A 20,721-nucleotide genomic window follows, 5' to 3' on the forward strand; every position below is an offset into this window, starting at 1 on the left:
AAATCTTGAAGCCATGGGAAAAAACATTTTTTTCCAGAAAAAAATGGAATTTTCAGAAAAATTGGGAAAATGCAATATAACCACTTGTTAAAGATTGACAGTCACTTTGTTACTTCAGGAACATCAAATGTAATTATGTACAAGTTGGTTTGGCATAAAAGTATCACATTCGGTATGTTAAAAGTGCATTTTATTCAAACAATTATTACAAACTGAATTTACTTTTTAAATTTTTACTTTTTTTTTTATAACAAATGGATCTACAAGATCCTGAACTGTAGGGAACCCCTGAATTGTAAGGAACCTCTTTCATTTTGCCAGTCTACAAGGAGCAGGCAAAAAACAATTTAAAAAAAGAAAACACCATCAACATGAATAACAAAGAAAATTATTTATGTCTCCGCTAGTCTTCCACAGTGTCAAGACATAAAGCATCCATTCCTATAAAAAGAACTGAGAAAAACCAAGGTTCAATGAAACATTTTATTCATCATGCCAAAATAAAATTCCATAATCCATTTTTCTTCATTTTTTTCAATTTATCCAAATTTTCAGAAAAAAACAAAAAAGGCTTCAAAAAAAAATTTCCCCCCCAAAAAAATTTTTCCATTTTTTTCCTGGGCCTTCACATATTTAGCCTTATCACCCAGGAAAGCATCTGAGGGAAAGACAGGGACCTACCTACCCACCCACTCCCAAACAGCCATGTTACAGTCCCTAGCTGCTTGGTCCCTGCTAGCCACATGGACTGGCAGGGGTCTGCAGCAGTGTACATATCTTGACAGCAAGGACTGGGAGCACCATGTCAATGCACCCAATCCCTGGACTGATAATCTAGACAGGTCCTCCAAATGCTCAGGGCCATGCTTCTTGTTGTGAGCCAGAACAGGAGTCACAAGATTCACTGTGTAAGTTTCTTCACATTAAGTCCCCCACCGCTGCCAGTTGTTTCAATCATAAGAAGCTTGAAGGAAGGGCCATAGCTCAGTGGCTGGACATCTGCCTTGCATGCCAAAGGTTCCAGGTTCAATCCTTGGCATCTCCAGAAAGGACAGTCTGAAATCCTGGAGAGCCGATGTCTGTATAAACAATACTGAGCTTAATGGACCAGCCGTCACAGTATAAGGCGGCTTTCTATGCTACCTAGCCCATCTTCACTATAGTAGAAGAGGAAAGCCTGGATTCCAAAGCTGCTTCTTTTGAGTGAGGATGCACAGCATTAGTCACAACGTCATATCCCTTTCGTAACAGGCACTGAAGCCTATAGATTGCCATAGGAAGGACTGTAGCTCAGTCATAGAGCATCTGCTTTGCCTTCAGAAGGGCCCAGGTTCAATCACTGGCATCTCCAGGTAGGTCTGAGAGAGACACCTGCCTGAAGTGGAGAGCCGCTGCCAGTCAGCATAGACAACACTGAGGTAGATGGACCAGTGGTCTGACTCAGTATAAAGCAGCTTCCTATGCCCCTATGACTCCCAAAGCACCCAAGATCCTGTTTGCCTGCTAATTTGCAAAAGAAATGGCAGTAGGTAAATATATTGTAAAGCCTGCATTTTACAATAATGGGAGACAACTGTAAACGAACATATCTATGCTCCTGTGGGACTATATTGTGGTAGACTGCACAAAATACTAAAGTTTTGTGTTCAAGTGCCAATCTCAGAGAAATCCACTATTGCACGACACTGAGTGCAAGAGCAGGATACACATACAAGAAAGATCTGTAGGTCAGACATGGAAGAGGATCTGGGTTGTAAGCCCCATTGAAGACAACGGTATTTAATTCTAAGTAAACATGCATCACATTTCACCATTCATGATGTACAGTCCAGTCAAGCAGTTTGTTCCTTGAGACAAGGAATAAACATCCAATCACATGCATTTAATGGACGTTTTTGAGCACTGGCACACAACCATTGTCACAACTGTGCAATGCACTGGCATATGCTCATGTATAACAGCATTACAGAAAGCTCAAAAACACTGGGACATTCATCAGATTTCAGTATTATACAAAAACTGTATTTTATCTCCCTGCTCCTCCCCATGCGCATGCAATATGGATTACACATCATGGTCACTCTAGTCATGTCATTGGAAACAAGACATGATGAAATACTAATACATCAATGGCCTGCAGAACATTCTGTCAGTTTCCATGCAACAGGGCAGAAATGCCAATAAAAAGTGTCACTTTACTTGTTGAAGTGAACTTGTAAGAAAGCCCCACTCTGGGCAAAGGAGAACTTTGGAGGGGAGGGACGGTGATAAGATCAAGTATATTTACACCACAAGTCTCTGTAACTATCCAGAAGACTGCCATATTGCTTTTTTTAAAAAAAGGTGATGTTTGGAATGAAGTAGGTTGATTAGATGCTTCAAAAGTAAAAAAGGAAAGAATTTTAAGAGGACCACCTTTATCAGTACTGGCATCATACAGCAACTGCATGACGAGGAACTTGCAGCTCCAAGGGTGCAGATTATCCAAAAGTGATTCAATTTTACCCTTTTCTCCCAGAAGAAAAACACACATACACACAAAGATGAAAATGGCAATAGTCCTCTTCTGTGCTATTATCTATTGGTCCAGAAAAGGAAAAACTACCAAATGAAGAACTTTGCAATTCCAAGGTTGTGCAAGATATTCAAAGTGACCAGCAAAGTTAATCACTTCTCCTAGTAACCTCAACGCTGGGCCTAGACAACTTGCAACCCACCAGTCAAATGCAGAAGACTTGTCAAGCAGGGAAAAAACCCAGAGAAGATATATAGAGCCCTGGCAGGATGGCACGCATAGTTGGTAGAGCTATCCAGTTTAGTGGGTCACAAGTTGTGCAAGCGTACCTGACATCCACCTCCACCTCCATGTTATTTTTTTTCTACGTGAACATCAAGAACGGCATCTCTGAACTCTCCAGATATTGTTGGGTTCCAATTCCCATCAGTCCCAGCTAGCAAGGACAATGGTCAGGGATGATGGGAGTTGTAGTCCAGCAACATCAAGTCCAGGGAGGCTGCTCTAGAAGACTATTAATTATCACCATCCTAATTCCCAATCTCTATTTTACTGACATTATCAGTGGGGGAAGGGGAGGGAGGGAGGGAGGAAGGAAGGGAGGGAGAGCAAGAACACACACACTTTTCACCCCAAACATATTCCTACCACAAAGCAAAGTGAGGCAGATGCCTCAGGTAGTGATATCAAAGCACTATTAAGAGTGGGAGACAGACAGACCTAGCCCAGTCGATCATGGTCGCAATCTACTAGAAAGGTCTCCTACACAAGCTTACCAAAATTAGTCCTGCAAATTCTACCTCACTGTTTATTAGTGTGCACATGTGGAGATTTTCTGCATCGGGCTTCAAAATGACTTGAGCTAACCCTGATTTCACCCCTCCACCATATCTATTTTTTAATTTTATTATTACATTTATATCCCACCTTTCCTCCAAGAAGCTCAAGGTGGCATGCAAACATGATTCTCCCTCTCCCGATTTTATCCTCGCAACAAGCCTGTGAGGTAGGTTAGGCGGAGAGACAGTGTCCGGCCCAAAGGTCACCCAGTGAGCTTCATGGCCAAGCAAGGATTTGAACCCAGGGCCCAGTCCAAAACTCTAGCCACTACACCACACGGGCTCTCAATATAACTTTTTTTAAAACTTCTAATAACAAGAGCTTTCCATAAAGTTCTTCATGCTATGTGGATGGATAAAGTTGCACTGAAATAGCTTAAAATGTCTCTGCTCATCAGGATTTGTTTTAATAGTTCTGCCCAGTTTGACAGACCCACAGTAGCCTGCTAAGTTAACAAGTTAACCTTACACGATGCCTGAGCAACCAACACAGGTGACTGCACTGAACGAAACAGATTGTCTAACTTCAGGACAACCTTCCCCAACCTGGTGTACTCCAGCTGTTGAACTACGACTCCTGTCCTCCCTGACCACTGATCATGCTGGCTGGGGTTGATCAGAGTTGTTGCCCCAGACAAACTTCTGGAGGACACCAGGTTGGGGGAGGGGGTGGCAGAAGAAGGCTCCTTTAGAACTTCAACTAAAGGTCCATAGGTAGGAATGATGCCCAGAGGGCTTATTCATCAGGACCTGGAAGACAAGCCAGAGATGTTTTTAGATTAAGGTTCCCAATTCACTTGGCACTCCTTGCCCCCCTCACATTCTTGCCAGAGCACACATGCAGGGCAGTATAACCTAGACATTATAGCATACTGATAGAATTATGCTTCGGATAAGGCCTTGATGTGCCCATCCCAACCAAACAGGAAGTAGCTGTCTCTCCACCCCTATTCCCAGGCCCCCATTCCCCAATCCCAGATCTCATTACAAGTGCAGCCCTCCCCACCACACAGATCTGTTTATCAAGACACTGCTCTCCTCCCTCTCTCAAGCAGGAGCATTTTAGAGGCTGACACACACTATTTATAGATGCTTACCATTCTCCCAGATCTTTCTCCAGGATCTCAGCATAAATAGACCACCCCCAAGTCCCTGAAGCCACTCTCCAAGGCAGCTAGGGCAAGGACTCCAGCCAGCCAGCCAGCCCCCTCTAGACTGCCCATAACCACCTACGTGCTTTCCACCTCATCTCTGCCTGACTCCAGTTCCAAAATGCTCCATTATGGCCCTTGCCTCTGCCCAAGAGGCGCCCTAGTCCCCCTTCAGTGGGGCCTTTTCAGGCTTTCTGTTGCAGCCTATACATCTCTGGCATACAACCCCTAGGTTTTAAAGAGAGAGAAAGAAGGCTTCACTTAACAGAATATATATATATATGGCACGGGCAAAAGCTGGATTTGATCCTCTCTCAGGGCAAAATTGACCCAAAGACAAGCATAAGTAAACAGACAGACACACAAGCACAGAAGATATTATAGGATGTGGTGCTTTGGCTCATTAGTGCTGCACAGGTGCAACTGAACCAAGTTTGACTTGACAGCACACAGACCTTCCTCCCCGGAAGAGCCATAGCTGAGTGGCAAGGCGTCCGCTTTGCATGCAGAAGGCTCTCAGTTTGAACCCTGGCATCTCCAGGTAGGCCCAGGAGAGACCCCTGGAGAGCTGCTGCCAGCATCCTCAGCAAGATGGACCAATGGTCTGACTTGGTAAGGTAGCTTCCTACGTCACAGAGCCTATCCTCCCTCTAGTAGAGTGGGGAAGCCTGCCTTTCAAAGCACCACAGCTGAACTCAGAATTGCTTCTGCATTCCTTCTGTAACAGGCACTGGAGGCTCAAGTCTCTAGCAAGAAAAGCTCTAATTCAGTGATGAAGCACCAGCTTACCATGCAAAAGGCCCTGGGTTCAACCCCCGGCATCTCCAGGTAGCACCGAGAAAGATCCCTCCCTGAAACCCTGGAGAGCTGCTGCCAATCAGTGTGGGTAATACTCAGTTAGGTGGACCAACGGTCTGACTCAGTATCCAGGCAACGTCCTGTGTTCCAGTGAGCATACAAAGCTGCTTTATACCAATTCAGATTCTTGGCCCATCTCACCCAGCAACCTTTTACATCCCAGCGAGTGCTGCCTCTCTGTCGTCGCAGAGTCCTTTCCCCACCCCAAGACACAAGATTCTTTCATCAGGCACTGCCAAGGAATGAACGTGGGACCTTGGTCTGCATGCAAGGTGTGCGCGCTATCAACAGAGTGAGAGCCCCTCCCCAGTGAGATGCTTCTTGGCATCAACGGTAAGGAGACACCTAGGAGCTCATTAAAAACCACCTCCGTATCCACGTCAACCTCAGAACAGAGTTGCTCTGGATTTGCTTTACATCCCCGTCAAGAATTTGAGGATCCAGCTTCCGACCCTCCCATTTCCACCAGGAGAGAGATGCCCTGTGTGCTCTTCACAAACCACTGAACTCATTCCGGGGGCGGGAAGAAGAGAGAAGAGGCATGTCAAGTCTTAGGCAAGTGTGCAATATCCAGACGCTGCTCTCCCTTGTTAATGAAACTTTCTCCATGCAAAACTATGTCAACAGACCTTGACAACTAAAACCTCAAAGGCTTAATTCAAGTATCACCCAGTGCACCTCATCAGCCAAATTGTTGCTGCTAATTTATTCCTGCATGAGCCTGAGCGGTTTGATTTAGCTTCCTCTTCCAGACAAAGCAGAATATCTAAAGCCAAGAGGAGCAGAAGGAACAGAGAAAGAAGCTGAACTCTATCCTCTCCCAGAATCTTTCATATGCCCAATCCTCTAGGCAAATATTTCCCCACAGGACTAGGCACAAGCGCCAAGACAATGGTTGTAAGGGAGGGCACAATCCTACGCATATTTACCTAACAACAAATACTTTCAAGTCAACATGTATAGGACTACACTGCCAAAAAAAGTGTTCAAAATGCCAAATTTAGAAAAAGAAAATGGCATTCTTTGAGAGAGTCTGGAAAACGTCAGGGCTCTTTTCCCCCCTGCAACAGGAAATTCATCTGTGCAACCCCCCCTAAAAAAAATATAGGCTGCCCAGAGCTCTTCCAAGGAAGAGTGGGATTAAAAAAGGCAGTCAACAGACACCACACTTCAGACGCCTTGCCCTGTTTTGGCAGGAAGCAGCCTAGAACGTAAGAAGGCCCAGCACAAAATTACAGTTCGGCTGCAATCCTTCACATGCTTACCTGCAAGTAAGGCCCACTGAATGCAATGGAAGTTACTTCTAACTGAAAATTATGCCATGCACAGGATTGCACTGCTTCTCTCCCCCTCACACGGACCCTTGACTCAAGCCCATTACAGCTTTAAAGGGAATCAATCAGGAACTTTGGTGCCCTCCTCCTTTGACTTAAGCTAAACGGCACCTGCCTTCTAGTGGACAGAACCCTGCCTGGCAGCTATCAGTCAAGACTTATTTCCAGTGTGTGCAGGAAGAGGGATAAAAAAAACAAAACTCCCCGGTGCTTCATTCTGTCTACTGAAGGTATCGCGTCCTCTCCCCACCCCCGCCAATTTATCTGGCTGTCGGAGGCAATTGCACTACAGGTCAACCCCCTCTCCAAGCTTGCCAGCAAACGCCACGCTATCGAGGACCTGTTTTGCAAGACTCCCCTCTTCTTCCACCACCATCATCACCACCACCACCACCTTTCACCTCTTCCCCCTCCCTCCCTCCCTCCCTCCCTCCCTCCGTCCCTGCCTGCGTGCGATCGATGGCTCCTTCGCAAACTACAGGCACGATGATCTTGGGGACGGGCGCGCGCGCGCGGGGAAACTCTATAGAGACGAGGACGCAACTTTACCCTTTCCCAAGGAGGTTCAGCAGGGCGCTTCCGTCCCCAGCCGCGCCTCCCCGACAGTCCCACATGCTGGAATAATAAGGGATTGTTTGCCATGAGCCAGCTTCCACTCACTCTCTCGCCCCGCCCCCCCCCGCACAACTCCTTCCTTTTTCAAAGCATCTCCTCCCCCCCTCCTCTCCCACCGCCTCTCTCTAGCCTCTCTCCCCCCCTCCGCCAGTAAACAGATCCGCTTACGCCGAGGCTTCTCAAATGCAAACCCTCCTTTGCTTGCGTCGCACCCACCCGCGCACCCCACTCCCTCCCTCTCTGCATGTGCGAAGCCAGATTAATGTTTACACCTAAAGCGATTTCAGGAGCAATTTAAAGAACGGCGGGGAGTGGGGGGACGGAGAAAGAAAAGAAAGTGGCGGCTGATGATCACCACATTGCAAAGCGGGGGGGGGAGAGGGGGAGAGAACAACTGAAGAGGTATCGCTTGGGAAAAGGGAGGGGGGGAGGACAGGAAATAAAAAGAAATACAACCCTCTCTCTTGCGCTTCAAGTGTCTTGCTCCAACTGCCAAGGTTTTGCTTACACTGGGCGAGACAAAAGGCTGCTTCATACGGACTACACACTAGTTGGCTTTAAAAAAAAAAAGAAAGAAAACCATCCGTCTCTTGCTCTCCCCCCCCTTTTTTTTCCCAATCACTCTTTTCAACCCCATTGATACTTTGGGGCCCGCATGCACTCCGTGACGCTGTGGAGGTGGGTGGCCTGGTGCTCCGCTCCCCCCTCCAGAAAAAAAAATAGAAGTAGGGTGGGAAAGGAAATTCGGTAGCCATCAAGCATCCTGCACCGGGAGAAAATCAATAGAAGGGGGGGAGAGAGAGAGAGAAACAATTTTCTAAAAGGGGGAGTTGGAGATTTTAATTTTTTGCAAGGGTTTGGTTGTGGTGGAGGAGGGAACTACCGAGCCGAGGGCTGGCTGAGGAGAGGGGGCAGATCGCCCGAGTTACTCACCAGCCTGCTGCTGCTGTTGGGCTCCGATCCCTTCGGCGGCTGCCTTTCGGGAGAGACTTTTTTCGTCCAGAGGAGAGGACTGCGCGCTGCCGGGGAGACTGCCCGACCCTTCGGCGCCACTGCCAACCTTCAGCGACAGCATATTCATCGCCTCTTTGGCCGATCACATTATCCTCAACGCAACTCTGCTGGACATGAGCCGCCGCCGCCGCCTCCCTTCCCCCGCTCCTCTCTCCTCTTTCCTCCTCTGTCTCTTTTGCCTCCTTCCCTTCCTTTCAAACACACCACACAAAAGAAAAAGCCAGGAGGAGGGGTGGGAAGAAAATATGCAAGGCTGGGAGAATTTGCTCTCCAGCGCTCGCTCGAGCGTCTCTCGCTCGCTCGCTCTCCACCCCCTTCTCTCTTTGCTGTTGCTGGTGGGTGGGGGAAAGCGGGGGGGGGGGAAGGAAACGAGACAAACCAGACCCTTGGCTCTTTTCCCCCCTTTTCTTCTTCTGCTGCTCAGCTGCTGGTAGCGATTCCCCCCCCTTACTCGTCGCCTCCTCTTTCTCTTTCTCGCCTCCGCCTCTTCTCCTGCCGCTTTGCTGGTTTGCTTTTGCTTGGAAAGAGAGCGCAGGAGGGGGGGGAGAAGCTGGCTGAGGCAGACTCCCCCTCGGCTTGAGCTCCTTCAGAGCTGCTATTGCTGCCTCGGCCGCCTCAGAAGCTCTCTGCTTACCTTCGCTTGTCAGCGGCAGGAGCAGCATCCGGAACCCCAGGGAGAGACCAGCAAAGCATCTTGGGGGATGTAGTCTTTCCGCTGGAAAAAAGGGGAGGGAGGGAAGGAGAGGTGGGGGAGCGGCAGCGCAGCAGCAGGCAGCGCAGCAGCAACACAGACTTCGCGGGTCGGTGGGTGGGACGAACGCTGCCGGGCTGCGCAAAAGCGTGGCGGTGTTACTCTGGCTGCTTCCGCTCGGTGCGGGAAGCGCGAGGGGTGGGAGTGGGTACGTTTGGTAGGGTGCAACGCCAAGTCAACCCCTGTCTGGAGGCATGATTCCCGGTGCCACCGTGTTAAAATGAATCCCCGTTTCCACCGCACAGGGGAAGGCTGAAAAACCCAAAAAACAATTGATCAGCTGCAACTTCTTTTTGCGCTCTTGTGCCCAAACAACTTAAGGAAAAGTTTGACCCTTTTGTATTTTTGTCCATGGACAATACGCCCATGTATATAGTACAGGTATCCAAACCACACTTTGCAGGGAATGTCTGATGGGCTGAGGGAGATTTTTTTAAATACAACAAAAACCCCTATGATTAACAAACCAGTTAGTTTGTGTGTCATCAGTGCCCTCTAATGGTGGGAATGGGAACCGCTACGTTCTATGAGTCTTCAGCCCTTTACAGCTTTCTATAGGAGTTGGCGCCTCGTGACTTTGGGGCAGGAAGCGCGCATTGGCACTGCGGAGGTAGGAAGATTCTGTTGGCCATGTTGCCCATGCTCTTCCCACTGTCACTTCAGACTAAGTAGGTTTTGCTGTGTTTCACAAACCTGCAAAACACATTTGACTAGAGGGAGCCATTTTAGTAGAACAAAAGAAATGTTTATGGACCAGAAGCAATTATCATGCAGCTCTCTGCTCTCTTAAAAGGTATCCTCTGGCAGTAATGTAGTGGCAAATTCAGAAAGAATGCATTGATTACTAGAAGCCAACATGGATTTGTCAAGAACAAATCCTGCCAGATTAATATCATCTCATTTTTTGATTGGGTAAGCTCTCTAGTAGACTGTGGGAATGCTGTGGACATAATATATCTCAATTTCAGCAAAGTGCTCCATGATATTCTGATTGGTAAGTTAACTATATATGGGCCAGATGGAACAACTATCCAGTGAATTCACAGTGGCTACAGAACAGTACTCAAAGAGTGGTCACCAATGACTCCTTCTCAAATTGGGGGGAGGTAACGAACAGAGTACTGCGGCCCAGTGCTCTTCAACATTTTTATTAATGACTTGGATGAGGAGGTGCAGGGAATGCTTATCAAATTTGCAGATGATACAGAATTGGGAGGGATAGCTAATACCCTGGAGGACAGGAACAAAATTCAAAGGGATCTTGATAGGCTGGAGCACTGGACTGAAAACAGAATGAAATTTAACAGGGCAGGTTGTACACCAAGGAAAAAGAAACCAAATGCACAGTTATAAGATGGGGAATACTTGGCTCAGCAGTACTACATGCAAAAAGGATCTTGGAATTATTGCTGATCAAAAGCTGAATATGAGCCAACAGTGTGATGCAGCTGCAAAAAAAGGCTAGTGCTATTTTAGGCTGCATCAACAGACATATAGTTTCCAAATCGTGTGAAGTGCTAGTTCCCCTCTATTCGGCAACTGGTTAGGCCTCATCTTCAGTACTGCGTCCAGTTCTGGTCTCCGCACTTTAAGGATTCAGACAAACTGGAACAGGTTCAGAGGAGGGCAACAAGGATGATTGGGGGACTAGAAACAAAGCCCTGTGACAAGAGAATGAAAGAACTGGGAATGTTTAGCCTTGAGAAGAGAAGACTGAGGGAAGATATGATAGCACTTTTCAAGTATTTGAAAGGTTGCCACACAGAGGAGGGCCAGGATCTCTTCTTGATCATCCCAGAGTGCAGGACATGGAATAATGGGCTCAAGTTACAGGAAGCCAGATTTCGGCTGAACATCAAGAAAAGCTTCATAACTGTTGGAGCGGTATGAGAATGGAACCTAGGGAGGAGGTGGGCTGTCCCAATGCTAGAGGCATTCATGAGGCAGCAGGACAGGCATCTGTCAGATATGCTTTAACTTGGATTCCTGCACTGAGCAGGGGGCTGGACTCGATGGCCTTATACATTCCTTCCAACTCAAGAATTCTGTAAAGTGCAGCGTCCCTTCATGATAGTCATTCCACGCGCCCTCACTTACTTGCTCTCTGTCCTGATCTTCACACTCCTCAGTCCTTCTTCCACACACCTTCTCCCACAACGACAGACATCCCTAGGAGGCAATAAGCATGAAAGGGGAGAGTGTTAACTACTGAAAAAAGTCTTCACAGTGGGTGACTTACCTCCTTGCACTCTGATTGAATCCACTCAGCAGGAAAGGATAAGGAAGCATGTGAGAAGATTCTTCTCAGTGGCTAACACAATCCCCTTTCATGCTGATTGGCTCGTAAGACACTGGAGACACAGGGACCTGGCTGGGACCCTGCTTCCAAAAAATAAGGATTCTAAGACCCCATATGACTATACCCCTGAATTCCTTTTGTATTTTAGTGCTGTATCCATGCAATAGCACTTTCTCTCTCACACACACACACGTATATGTGTATGTATTATATGTGTATGTATATGTGCGTGTGTGTGTGTGTGCGCGTGCGTGTGTATATATATATATATATATATATATATTATATAACTAGCATATCATTTGCCAAGTGTAGAATCTTATTTAGCAACAGGACCATCCGTGCAAGAGGTACTTTCAGCATACTTGGGGAATCCTGAGGTATAAAGTACAAAAATAAAACAAAAAAACTTTAGAAAAAGATTTGTGACGGGAAGGACCCCAAAACAGCCTAATGGGACAGAACATACTCAGTAGGCACAGAATGTTGGCAAGTGGGATGTTAGAATGGAATATTCTGGAAGAGGGCATGTCTCACTAGCTACATCCCTGAACATGGCGCAGTTCACACTGCAACATTTTGTTGCAGGTTCCACTTGTTTGCATGCTGCTGGAACTACCTTGGACCGCATCCATCACTGACCAGTGCCTACTTCAGTGTGGAAGTGTGGTGTCATGCCCCGTGTTATATTTTAAAAATAATCTGTACGCTGCTGCTGTAATTTTGTTAATGGAACGTTTTAAAATGTTGTAAATAAATAAATGGAGCCAGCCCAGGTAGAAGAGGCAGAGACAGCTGTTATGAAAGAATTTATCAATGATTATTGAAGCCTATTGATCAACCAACAAAGATAATCTCATCAAAATACTGATAACCCATTTTCCTTGTGTATTTTGCTTATGCAGCCAAAACTGCACCTCCCACAAACAAGAGGAAGGTATCAACAGATAGGTTTATGGAAGTGCAAAAATATTTTTGTACCGTAATTGTTATAAGTCATTTTGCTTTGCAAGGAAAGCAATTAATAAATAAGAATGGGTATGGGGGTTAGTCAGGAAACACACCTCAAAAACATCCGCATAAGAAGACAATGCCACATGGAGTGTTGATAGGGGGAAAAAACTGTCAGCTGGGTGGGAGATGGGACTAGAATGGAGTGGCTAGAAAGAGAGAACACAGACACAGACTGAAAAGGGTAGAATCAACTGTTTCAACTTCTGTATAGGCCATTTCCTGGTTCATACTGAGAAACTATTTTAAAATGTCCCCAGGACAGAAGACAGAGCAGCAGCGTGTCTACCCCATCCTCCCAAAAATACCAAAAAGGGAAAGGGGGGAAAAACACTCCAAACAGCCCTATGGGAACTGAGCATGCTCAGAGGGCATGGAATGCCCTCAGACTGTGGGAAGGAGGGGAGAGGAGGTGGAACGGAGGGGCTGCAAATGAACAGAAGCACTCCACGCTGCAACATTCTGCTGGCACCTCACACTCATCAATCATCGGTTCCTTCCTACTCTGACTAACCCTCACACCTTCTCACTCTAAACTCGGGTGGGGAACGTGTGGCCCTCCAGATGTTCCTGGACTCCAACTCCCATCATCCCTCACCACTGGCCATCCTGGGTGGGACTGATAAACATCTGGAAAGCCACAGGTTCCCCACCACTGCTATGACTGAACCCCACTCTCTCTCCTTGCTCTCCCTCAAGCAAGCTTAACAGATTTTTAATTGTCCTAGAATGCTCCTGACAGCAGGGAATCTACAAACAAGAGCACTCCATGCTGCAACGTTTTGTTGCATATCCCACGTGTAGATGCTCATAGCAATTTCAATCATCAAAAGTGTCAGTCCTTACCTAGTCAAAATGGCATCATCTACAAACAAAGGGGAAGTAACAGATTCTAGGGAACCACCAAAATTTGCAGAAGAACAAATAAGGGAACCCAGAGGGAAAGGGGGGGGAACCATAAAGTGGAGGGAAGGGAAGAGACTCAGAACAGCCCACTGAGAACTGAACATGGTCAATGGCCACAGAATGCTGATTGATGGGGGTTGGGTAGAAAACCAGGTCAGAGGGGAAATAGAATGCAGTATGCTGAACAGAAGCCCTGCATGCTGCAACGTTTTGTTACAGGCCTTGCCTGTTATCTTGTAAAGCAAAATTTATCTAGATTTCACAGACAAAGATCCACACCCTACAAGGCGAGGCTTGCCAGCATAGGGGTTCTAGCATTATTCCTTCAGAATGGTTTTTATTTTTATTTGCAACTTAGGGTGCTTCCAGATGGGAACGTATTGTGGAGTCACTGCTAGTCATGAATGCAAGTTTTTCCACTTTGTCCACAAGATGTTGTCATCAAAATGCCAGGCTATCCTCTTTTTAAACATTTAATCAAGATTTCCCCTTACTGCAGAGAACTGAATACATTCATATAACGCTTTATAGATCCACCATTACTGCTAGTGTGGAAGCTCATGAGACTGGAGAGGAGGGAGGTTTATCACATGTGTGGTGATGTTTTGGTGGAGGGTCTATCATCACATCTGTACTTCTGTTTGATCCTCACCCGAGCACTACCTATTTAATTAATTAATATCCCACCTTTCCTACAAGGAGCTCCAGGTGGTATGCATTCACATGTCATCCTCACAACAGCCCTGTGAGGTAGATCAGGCTAAGAAACCGTGGCTGGCCCAAGGTCAGCCAGAGAGCTTCATGGCTGAGTAGAGATTTGAACCCTCATCTTTCAGTCCACCACTGTAACCACCACAAAACTTAGCCACTTTGTCGCCAGTGACCCTCTGACTCCAAATGGAGGGCACTCTAGTTCCACCAATTACCACGTGCTAAAGGCATGTCTGAATTTCAACAACCTCATTTGTGGAAGCAATTCTTTCAAGTTCTCACAGGAAATGTAGCGTGGATTACCTCAGACAACACACTCCATATATCAGACTTAAAATGATAATAACAGCAGCAGCAGCAACAGCAACAACGTCTTGCACAAGACCTCTTTATCATAAATCATGATTTATCGTTAATGACTGCACTGTTAATGGCCGAGATGGCCTACAGAGCACTCTTAATGTTTTTGGATATTACCATCCACCCCTGACCGTACCAAATGAAAAAGCAGATCAATACAGCCAAGTAAATATTACTCTTCTGCAACATCTTAGTATAAATTTTAAAAAATAACTAAAACAAAAGTGAGAAGGATATTGCCGCCTCCCCAGCTTTCATTCTGCCTATTCTGAAACACTTCACTTTTTTACACTATCGAATTCTGATAGAGAGGGCAGAATATCCAACACCCCAAAGGACCAAAGAAAATGTGTCTGTGGTTTCGATGGGATAGAGGATCTTCCGCATATTATGTTATATTGCCCAATTTATCAGAACCCTAGAGTAAATTTTTTACAGGAGTGGCTCAATTTCCGTGAGATGCCCATGGAAGAGGAAAAAATATTATTCTTATTATCTGATACAAACCACGAGATAACGCATAAGGTATCTCTTTTTGCGCTGGCGGCTCAGAAGCTAAGAGCTATTTTTATTCTAGGTTTACAACCAAATTAAATCATTTAATAAAATTTTAACTTAACTAACAATTAACTTCAGTTCTTTTATCATAACAATTTTATGTCTTATTTTTATATTGCACGTTGCATTGTATTTGTGTTGGCCTATGGCCCTACAATAAAATTGAACTTGAACTTGAACTTGAAACACAATAACTAAAGGCTGGTAATGTTTCCTTTTGCAATTTTTTGCACTTCCACTGATTTTTTTTAAGTGTACGCACAGAGAAGAAGAAGTACCTGCATTCATGCCAAAAATGAGAAAAGATAGTCAAGGGCCAGGGAGGAATGACTGAAGGGCAGGACAAAAAACCCAGCCTGGATACTTGCCCCAAGCTCCACCCATTGATAAGAATGGTGAACAGCAGAAAATCAGTGGGATATCCATGACTGGGAAACAAACAGAAGGTGCTAATTTACCAGTCATATAGACAGAAAAATGAGATCTGCGTCTGAGCAACCCATTCACAATATAAAGCCCACAGCAGCCGGCTTTTAAATCTTGCTGAGGCTTTTTTCACCTCCACTGTGAGCCCCCTACTTTTCTAGACTTTTCAACAGTATGAGTCTTCCATCAGTGGGAGGATCAGTGGCATTCAGTCCCTTCTAGTCGATGATGTCAGCTTCAAATTCCCAGGCTATTTTTAGTAGCTGATCAAAATCAATGTCAATCTGCATAGCCTTTTTCTCTCTCGCCAGGCTTTTGCATGGAATGAACACAACATAACCACTCAACAGCATTCCTGGTGTGCGCAGGACATGAACGCTGTAACAGGGTTAGGAGATGAGGAGTCAGGAGCACCTTGATCCCAAAGGAAGCCGCAAAGACCTTGCAGTGAAACATTGCACCATAAGTAGAATCAATTTTAAGTGAAGGCCCTTATTAATTTAATCCCCACATCTATAAAGGTGAAGTATTAATCAAAGAGGGGCTTAAAGTTGCCAAGATCATCTTTCAGACCAGAAGCACATATCTTTGGCCACCATAAAATAGCATTGTTTGGCTGCAGAGCTGCTCAGCATGGAATTGCAGGAATGGTCCATAAGCCATGCCTTTCCAAATGAGTTTCTACTCTCAACTGTACTACTTCCATCCCATCTCTTCCGGGTGGGAAACATTTTAAGTAGGTCAGCCCAGTGGTGGCTGGTGCCCACTGGGACTGGTTGAGGTAGAAGGCAGAGAGACCAGCGGTAACTGAAGCCAGAGCCCATCACAAGCAGAGCCCCCTCCTGACTGATTGCAAGTAAGAAAGCAGACAGGAAGGCAGAGGCTGGCGGAGAGCAGACTGAGATTGGTGGGGCAGCACCCCACTTGCTCTAGTGGACCAATTTCCACTGGGGCAGTTGTCCAATCCATTTGCCTTTTAGCTGACTTATTTTGACTATATTTATATATGCCTCTGAATACCAGTTGCTGGGAACAACAGCTGGGAAGAGAGCTGTTGCGCTCCAGTTCTGCTTACTGGCTTCCCATGGGCATAAAAAGATAGGAAACTGTCTCATACCGAATCAGACCAGGATTGGTCCAGTATCGTCTGCGCCAGTGTTCTTCAACCTTGGGTCCCCAGATGTTGATGGGCCACAACTCCCATCATCCCTGACCATTGCCCATTCTGTCTGGGTATGATGGGAGTTGTAGTCCAACAATGTCTGGGGACCCATGGTTGAAGAACAGTGGTCTATGTGGACTGGCAGTAGCTCTCCAGAGTTTCAGGAAGAAGACACTCCCAGCTCTACCTGGAGATGCCAAGGATTGAACTTGGGGCCTTCTGCATGTAAGACAGATGCTCTACCACTGAGCTGCAGACCTTCCCCTATCCGGTTGGCCACTGTGAGAACAGAATGCTGGACCAGATGTGCCACTGGCCTGATCCAGTAGGCTTTCCTTATGTTCTTAACATCACCCAAAAAACCTGCAGCACTCATGCCTTTTGGGGATACTGAAGACATTTTAAGGCAACCTTCAGTTTAATTAAGACAACCTACCACTCACACAGGAAGAGGTACTTCTTTGCACAATGCATAGTTAAACAATGGCATTTGCTCAAAAAGATGTACTGTTGGCCACCACCTTGAATGGCTTTAAAGAGGATCAGACAAATTCATGGAGGACAAGGCTATCAGTACCTACTAGTCACAATGGCTATATTCTACCAGGGCCGGTGCTGGCATGTTTGGCGCCCCCCTGCAAATTATAAATTGACGCCCTTACCTTTCATAATTTTTTGTTCATTTTTCAATTCAAATGTTAGTAATTTATTATTAATTTTTCCAGGCCTTTTAAAAAAAAGTTTCCGGGCTTAGAGGCACCTCTGGCGCCCCTCAAGCGTTGCGCCCTCCTGCCATGCTTACCTTGCTTACTGTGTTACGCCGGCCCTATGTTCTACCTTCACTGAAAGCCATTAGTCAAATCTGTGATAAAGCAAACATCCTCAGAAGTAAGACCCATTAAGGTTCATTAGGGTTTTCTCCTAAGTAAATGTGTTTAAGATGGAAGTCTTAGAGAAACAGGGAATCACTGCAGGAAAGGCAGTATGGGTAACCCAATATGTCTAAAGTTAAATTGTATCAAAAATTAATGCAACAATGAAAAATTAAAGGGGCTAGTGCTTGTCAGTTAGCTCATGTCCTTTGCCCCTATCGGCTACAAAACTGGAAGGCGGGAGCAAACTTATTTCTTAGCATGCTATTAGGTATTAGGGGTCTGGAATATCCTTGGGAGGGAGCAGCCCCCCAAGGCTATGACCATGACCACACATTTCACAGCAACAAAGGGAAGGGGAGACGGAGGCCACATCCACACCAGACATTTATTCTACTTTAAACAATCCTGGTGTCCCCCAAAGTATCTCGACAAGTATAGTTTGTGAAGGGTGCTGAGAATTGTTCGGAGAGACCCTATTCCCCCCACAAAGCTACAATCCCCAGAAGAGGGGCTGACTGTTAAACCACTCTAGCCACTGGAGCTCTGTCAGGGAAATAGGAATCTGCGAATAACTCTAAGCATCCCTTACAACCTACACTTCCCAGGATTCTTTGGAGCAAGCCATGACTGGGGCCAGCACCAGAGGGTGGCCAGGTTGGGCCCTGGCCAAGGGTCCCTGCGCCCCAAAGGGCCCCCCTTAGGGTGGGAGGGTAGTGCTCCCATTCTGCGATCCACAGCAGCTTCAGCTCCCGACTCTGCCACCGATCACGGAGTGGGAGCTCCCAGGCACCTCCCCCTCAAAATGGTTAGTGAGCACCATGCATGCTCCACCTACCTTTATCACTCTTGTAAAATATGTGTGCGCTATGCACACATGGCTGCCATCAACCAAGATGGCGACAGAGACTTCCCTAAGGGGCTGATGCCCCCACAGCCATCTTGGTTGATGGTAGGCATGTGCGCACAGTGCACAGGTGTCTGCCACCAACTAAGATGGAGGCAGGGGCTCTCCTAAGGGACTGACACCAACACCACCATCTTGTTTCATGGCAGGCATGTGCACATAGCATGCACACCATTTACAAAATCGATAGAGGAAGACGGCATGCACAGGGGGGTTATTAGTCCCACGCAGCCCGCATGGAGGGGTTGCACTCTGGCGCTGCAGTCTCAGGGCAGGCTGGTGCCCAAGGGCCCTGGCATACCTGGCACTAGCCCTGGCCATAACTGTTTAAAGTAGAATACATGTTTGGTGTGGATTTAGCCAGAAAGTGGTAGGGTGGCTACTTATGTTTTGCCAAAAAAAAAAAAAGAAAAGGTAGTGTGTCACAAAAAACAGAACACATTTGCATTAAATTTGCATATGCTACTTTATATGCATAGCTACAAATTTAGAAATAACTGCTATAATTTAAATGGAAATACAGTAAGTCTCACAAGACTGCGGCTAGGTGACTTGTTTGCCTTCCTGATCAATCGAACAGTTAATGGGCAACTTCAAGACCATTCCTCCTCTCCCTTCTTATGATTCTTTACCTTTCACCTACACATGAACCAACACAGACTTTCAAATAGAAGATTGTCCTCTGTAAAGCAGGACACATGGCCAATCTAGAGAGCAGAGAAGGTGCCCTGATCCATTGGGTGCCCTCAGGGGCTAGGCGGCACCAAATCTCAGAAGGGTCTAAGCCTCTCCCTTAAGTGCTTACCAATACAGACACAGTTTCTGATGCAGCACCACCCAAACAAACCAAGGTCAAACACCAGGAATCAGGATAGGTCCAACCATAGTCCAGTAGCAAGGTCAAGAAACAGTCGAAGATCAATATCGCAGAATATTCCACAAGGTACAACACGAAGGTAGACCACAGCAAAACAATGGCGTTTCTCGATCACTGCTGCTGCCTGTCATTAAGATGCTTTTAAAAGTCTGGTATGCCTGGTGGGCTATAAAATGACACCACCACAAGTCCTACTTTAGACCACCTCAAAGCTACTCAACTGTACCACAATGCAGAGCAGCAACGAATCAGCACAGGATAACTACCTAGACAACCAGAACCACAAGAGCAAGGTCAACAGTCAGTCAGGAGGACTGAGCAATTCCTCAGATAGCTTTTATAGTACCAGATCACCTAGCATGACGAGAGGAAGCATTGTGACTCCAGCCGGAGAGAGCCTCCTGAATTACCCCAGAAAAATGCAAGCTTGAAGAGTGACAAATGAAAAGCCAAAGAAGGAGAATATCCCCCAAAGGAAGCTGTCATCTATAGGTACAACACGGCAAAGAGGCAGACCTAGTATCAGGAACAAGGCACCAAAGATCTATGTCATCCCAGCAAGCGGAAAGCTCAAGGGGAAGACCTTATATGGCCTCCTAAACCACACCCTGACTACAGCTGCCAGCACTGAAGGTGTATCAGGAATTGCTTACTCATGAATAAACCAACAACTCTACATCCATAGACATACCGTGTCATTGTTCTTCAGCTAGGACTCAAAGCTCTTAGCACTGGAGCTTTCAAGGACTGGTAGGCTGCTTCCCCTCTCACAATTCCAAGGGCTCTTCATCAGGTATCAGCCAAAGGGCCCCTCAAGGGGATCCTCAGCATTCAATTCAAGGGGCCCTTCCTCCTCCTCAAGGTCCTTACCTGTGGAGCATCTTGTTTGTTCTTCAAGGACTCCCTATCTGGCTCCAGGGCAGGGCTAGACATGGTATTAGGGGACCCAAGGTTGAAGAACACTGCATAAATAACATACACACATGCTCAAATATACAAGACAAAAAAAGAAAAGCAGATCCCCTCAGACCTTCGGTGGTGGTCTCTCAGTGTCCTATTCTCACCAGGCTCCTCCAGGGGCAAGAGATTTCCCAGTGCTAACACAGTTGAGGGCAACACCAAATCAGAACCCAAAGGGCCAGTCCAAAGTTAAGAGTCCAAACAGAGACCACCACAACAATGGGCTCAGACAAAAAGCAAGATCAGGAGCCAAGCAGTCCATAGACAACTCAGATCAAGGACAAGGTGAGAGGGAGGTCTGGAGTCAACAAGCAATCAGAGAAACCATGTACCAAACTAGTATACAGACATTGCTGCAGCAGCTTTCCAACCTAGCACTGGGGTTTTTGTGCTGGAACCACACCCCAAGCCTCAGCTGACTCCTACAAATCACCTGCAGTCAGTTCTTTACTCCCAAGGAATCTGGGCCTTCAGTTAAGCACTGCTACAGATGGGCTGGGTCTCTAGCTGGTGTCTGAGGCAGCATCTTTCCCTTGGGCTTGGGACCCGTTCAGCCTTAACATCAGAGACCAAACTTGCCATGGGTGCAGTTGGC

At 46.4% G+C, this 20,721-nt stretch overlaps 1 protein-coding gene and 1 non-coding gene across 12 annotated transcripts in view; both read right to left on the reverse strand.

The window, feature by feature from the left end:
• The window catches only part of AHDC1 (AT-hook DNA binding motif containing 1), a 236,896-nt gene extending 216,426 nt beyond the window's left edge, over positions 1–20,470 (reverse strand). For 4 of the 11 annotated variants that reach the window (XM_061596835.1, XM_061596834.1, XM_061596826.1 and 1 more), the window contains exons 1-3: positions 20,197–20,470; positions 11,175–11,246; positions 8,246–9,329 (exon numbers count right to left, since the gene is read on the reverse strand). In XM_061596835.1, the coding sequence (XP_061452819.1) occupies positions 8,246–8,393 (148 nt within the window). In that variant the 5' untranslated portion in view covers positions 8,394–9,329; positions 11,175–11,246; positions 20,197–20,470. Of the gene's footprint in view, positions 1–8,245; positions 9,330–11,174; positions 11,247–19,682; positions 19,719–19,857; positions 19,951–20,036 lie in introns of those variants that run through there. The other 7 variants (XM_061596830.1, XM_061596832.1, XM_061596829.1 and 4 more) reach the window with 7 other exon arrangements.
• Positions 16,699–16,764, reverse strand: TRNAV-UAC (transfer RNA valine (anticodon UAC)). The gene has a single exon. It is a non-coding gene; the product is annotated as a tRNA-Val (tRNA).
• Positions 20,471–20,721: the final 251 nt, after the last annotated feature.

Source organism: Rhineura floridana, chromosome 15 (genome assembly GCF_030035675.1).
Source record: "Rhineura floridana isolate rRhiFlo1 chromosome 15, rRhiFlo1.hap2, whole genome shotgun sequence".
Lineage (NCBI taxonomy): Eukaryota > Metazoa > Chordata > Lepidosauria > Squamata > Rhineuridae > Rhineura > Rhineura floridana.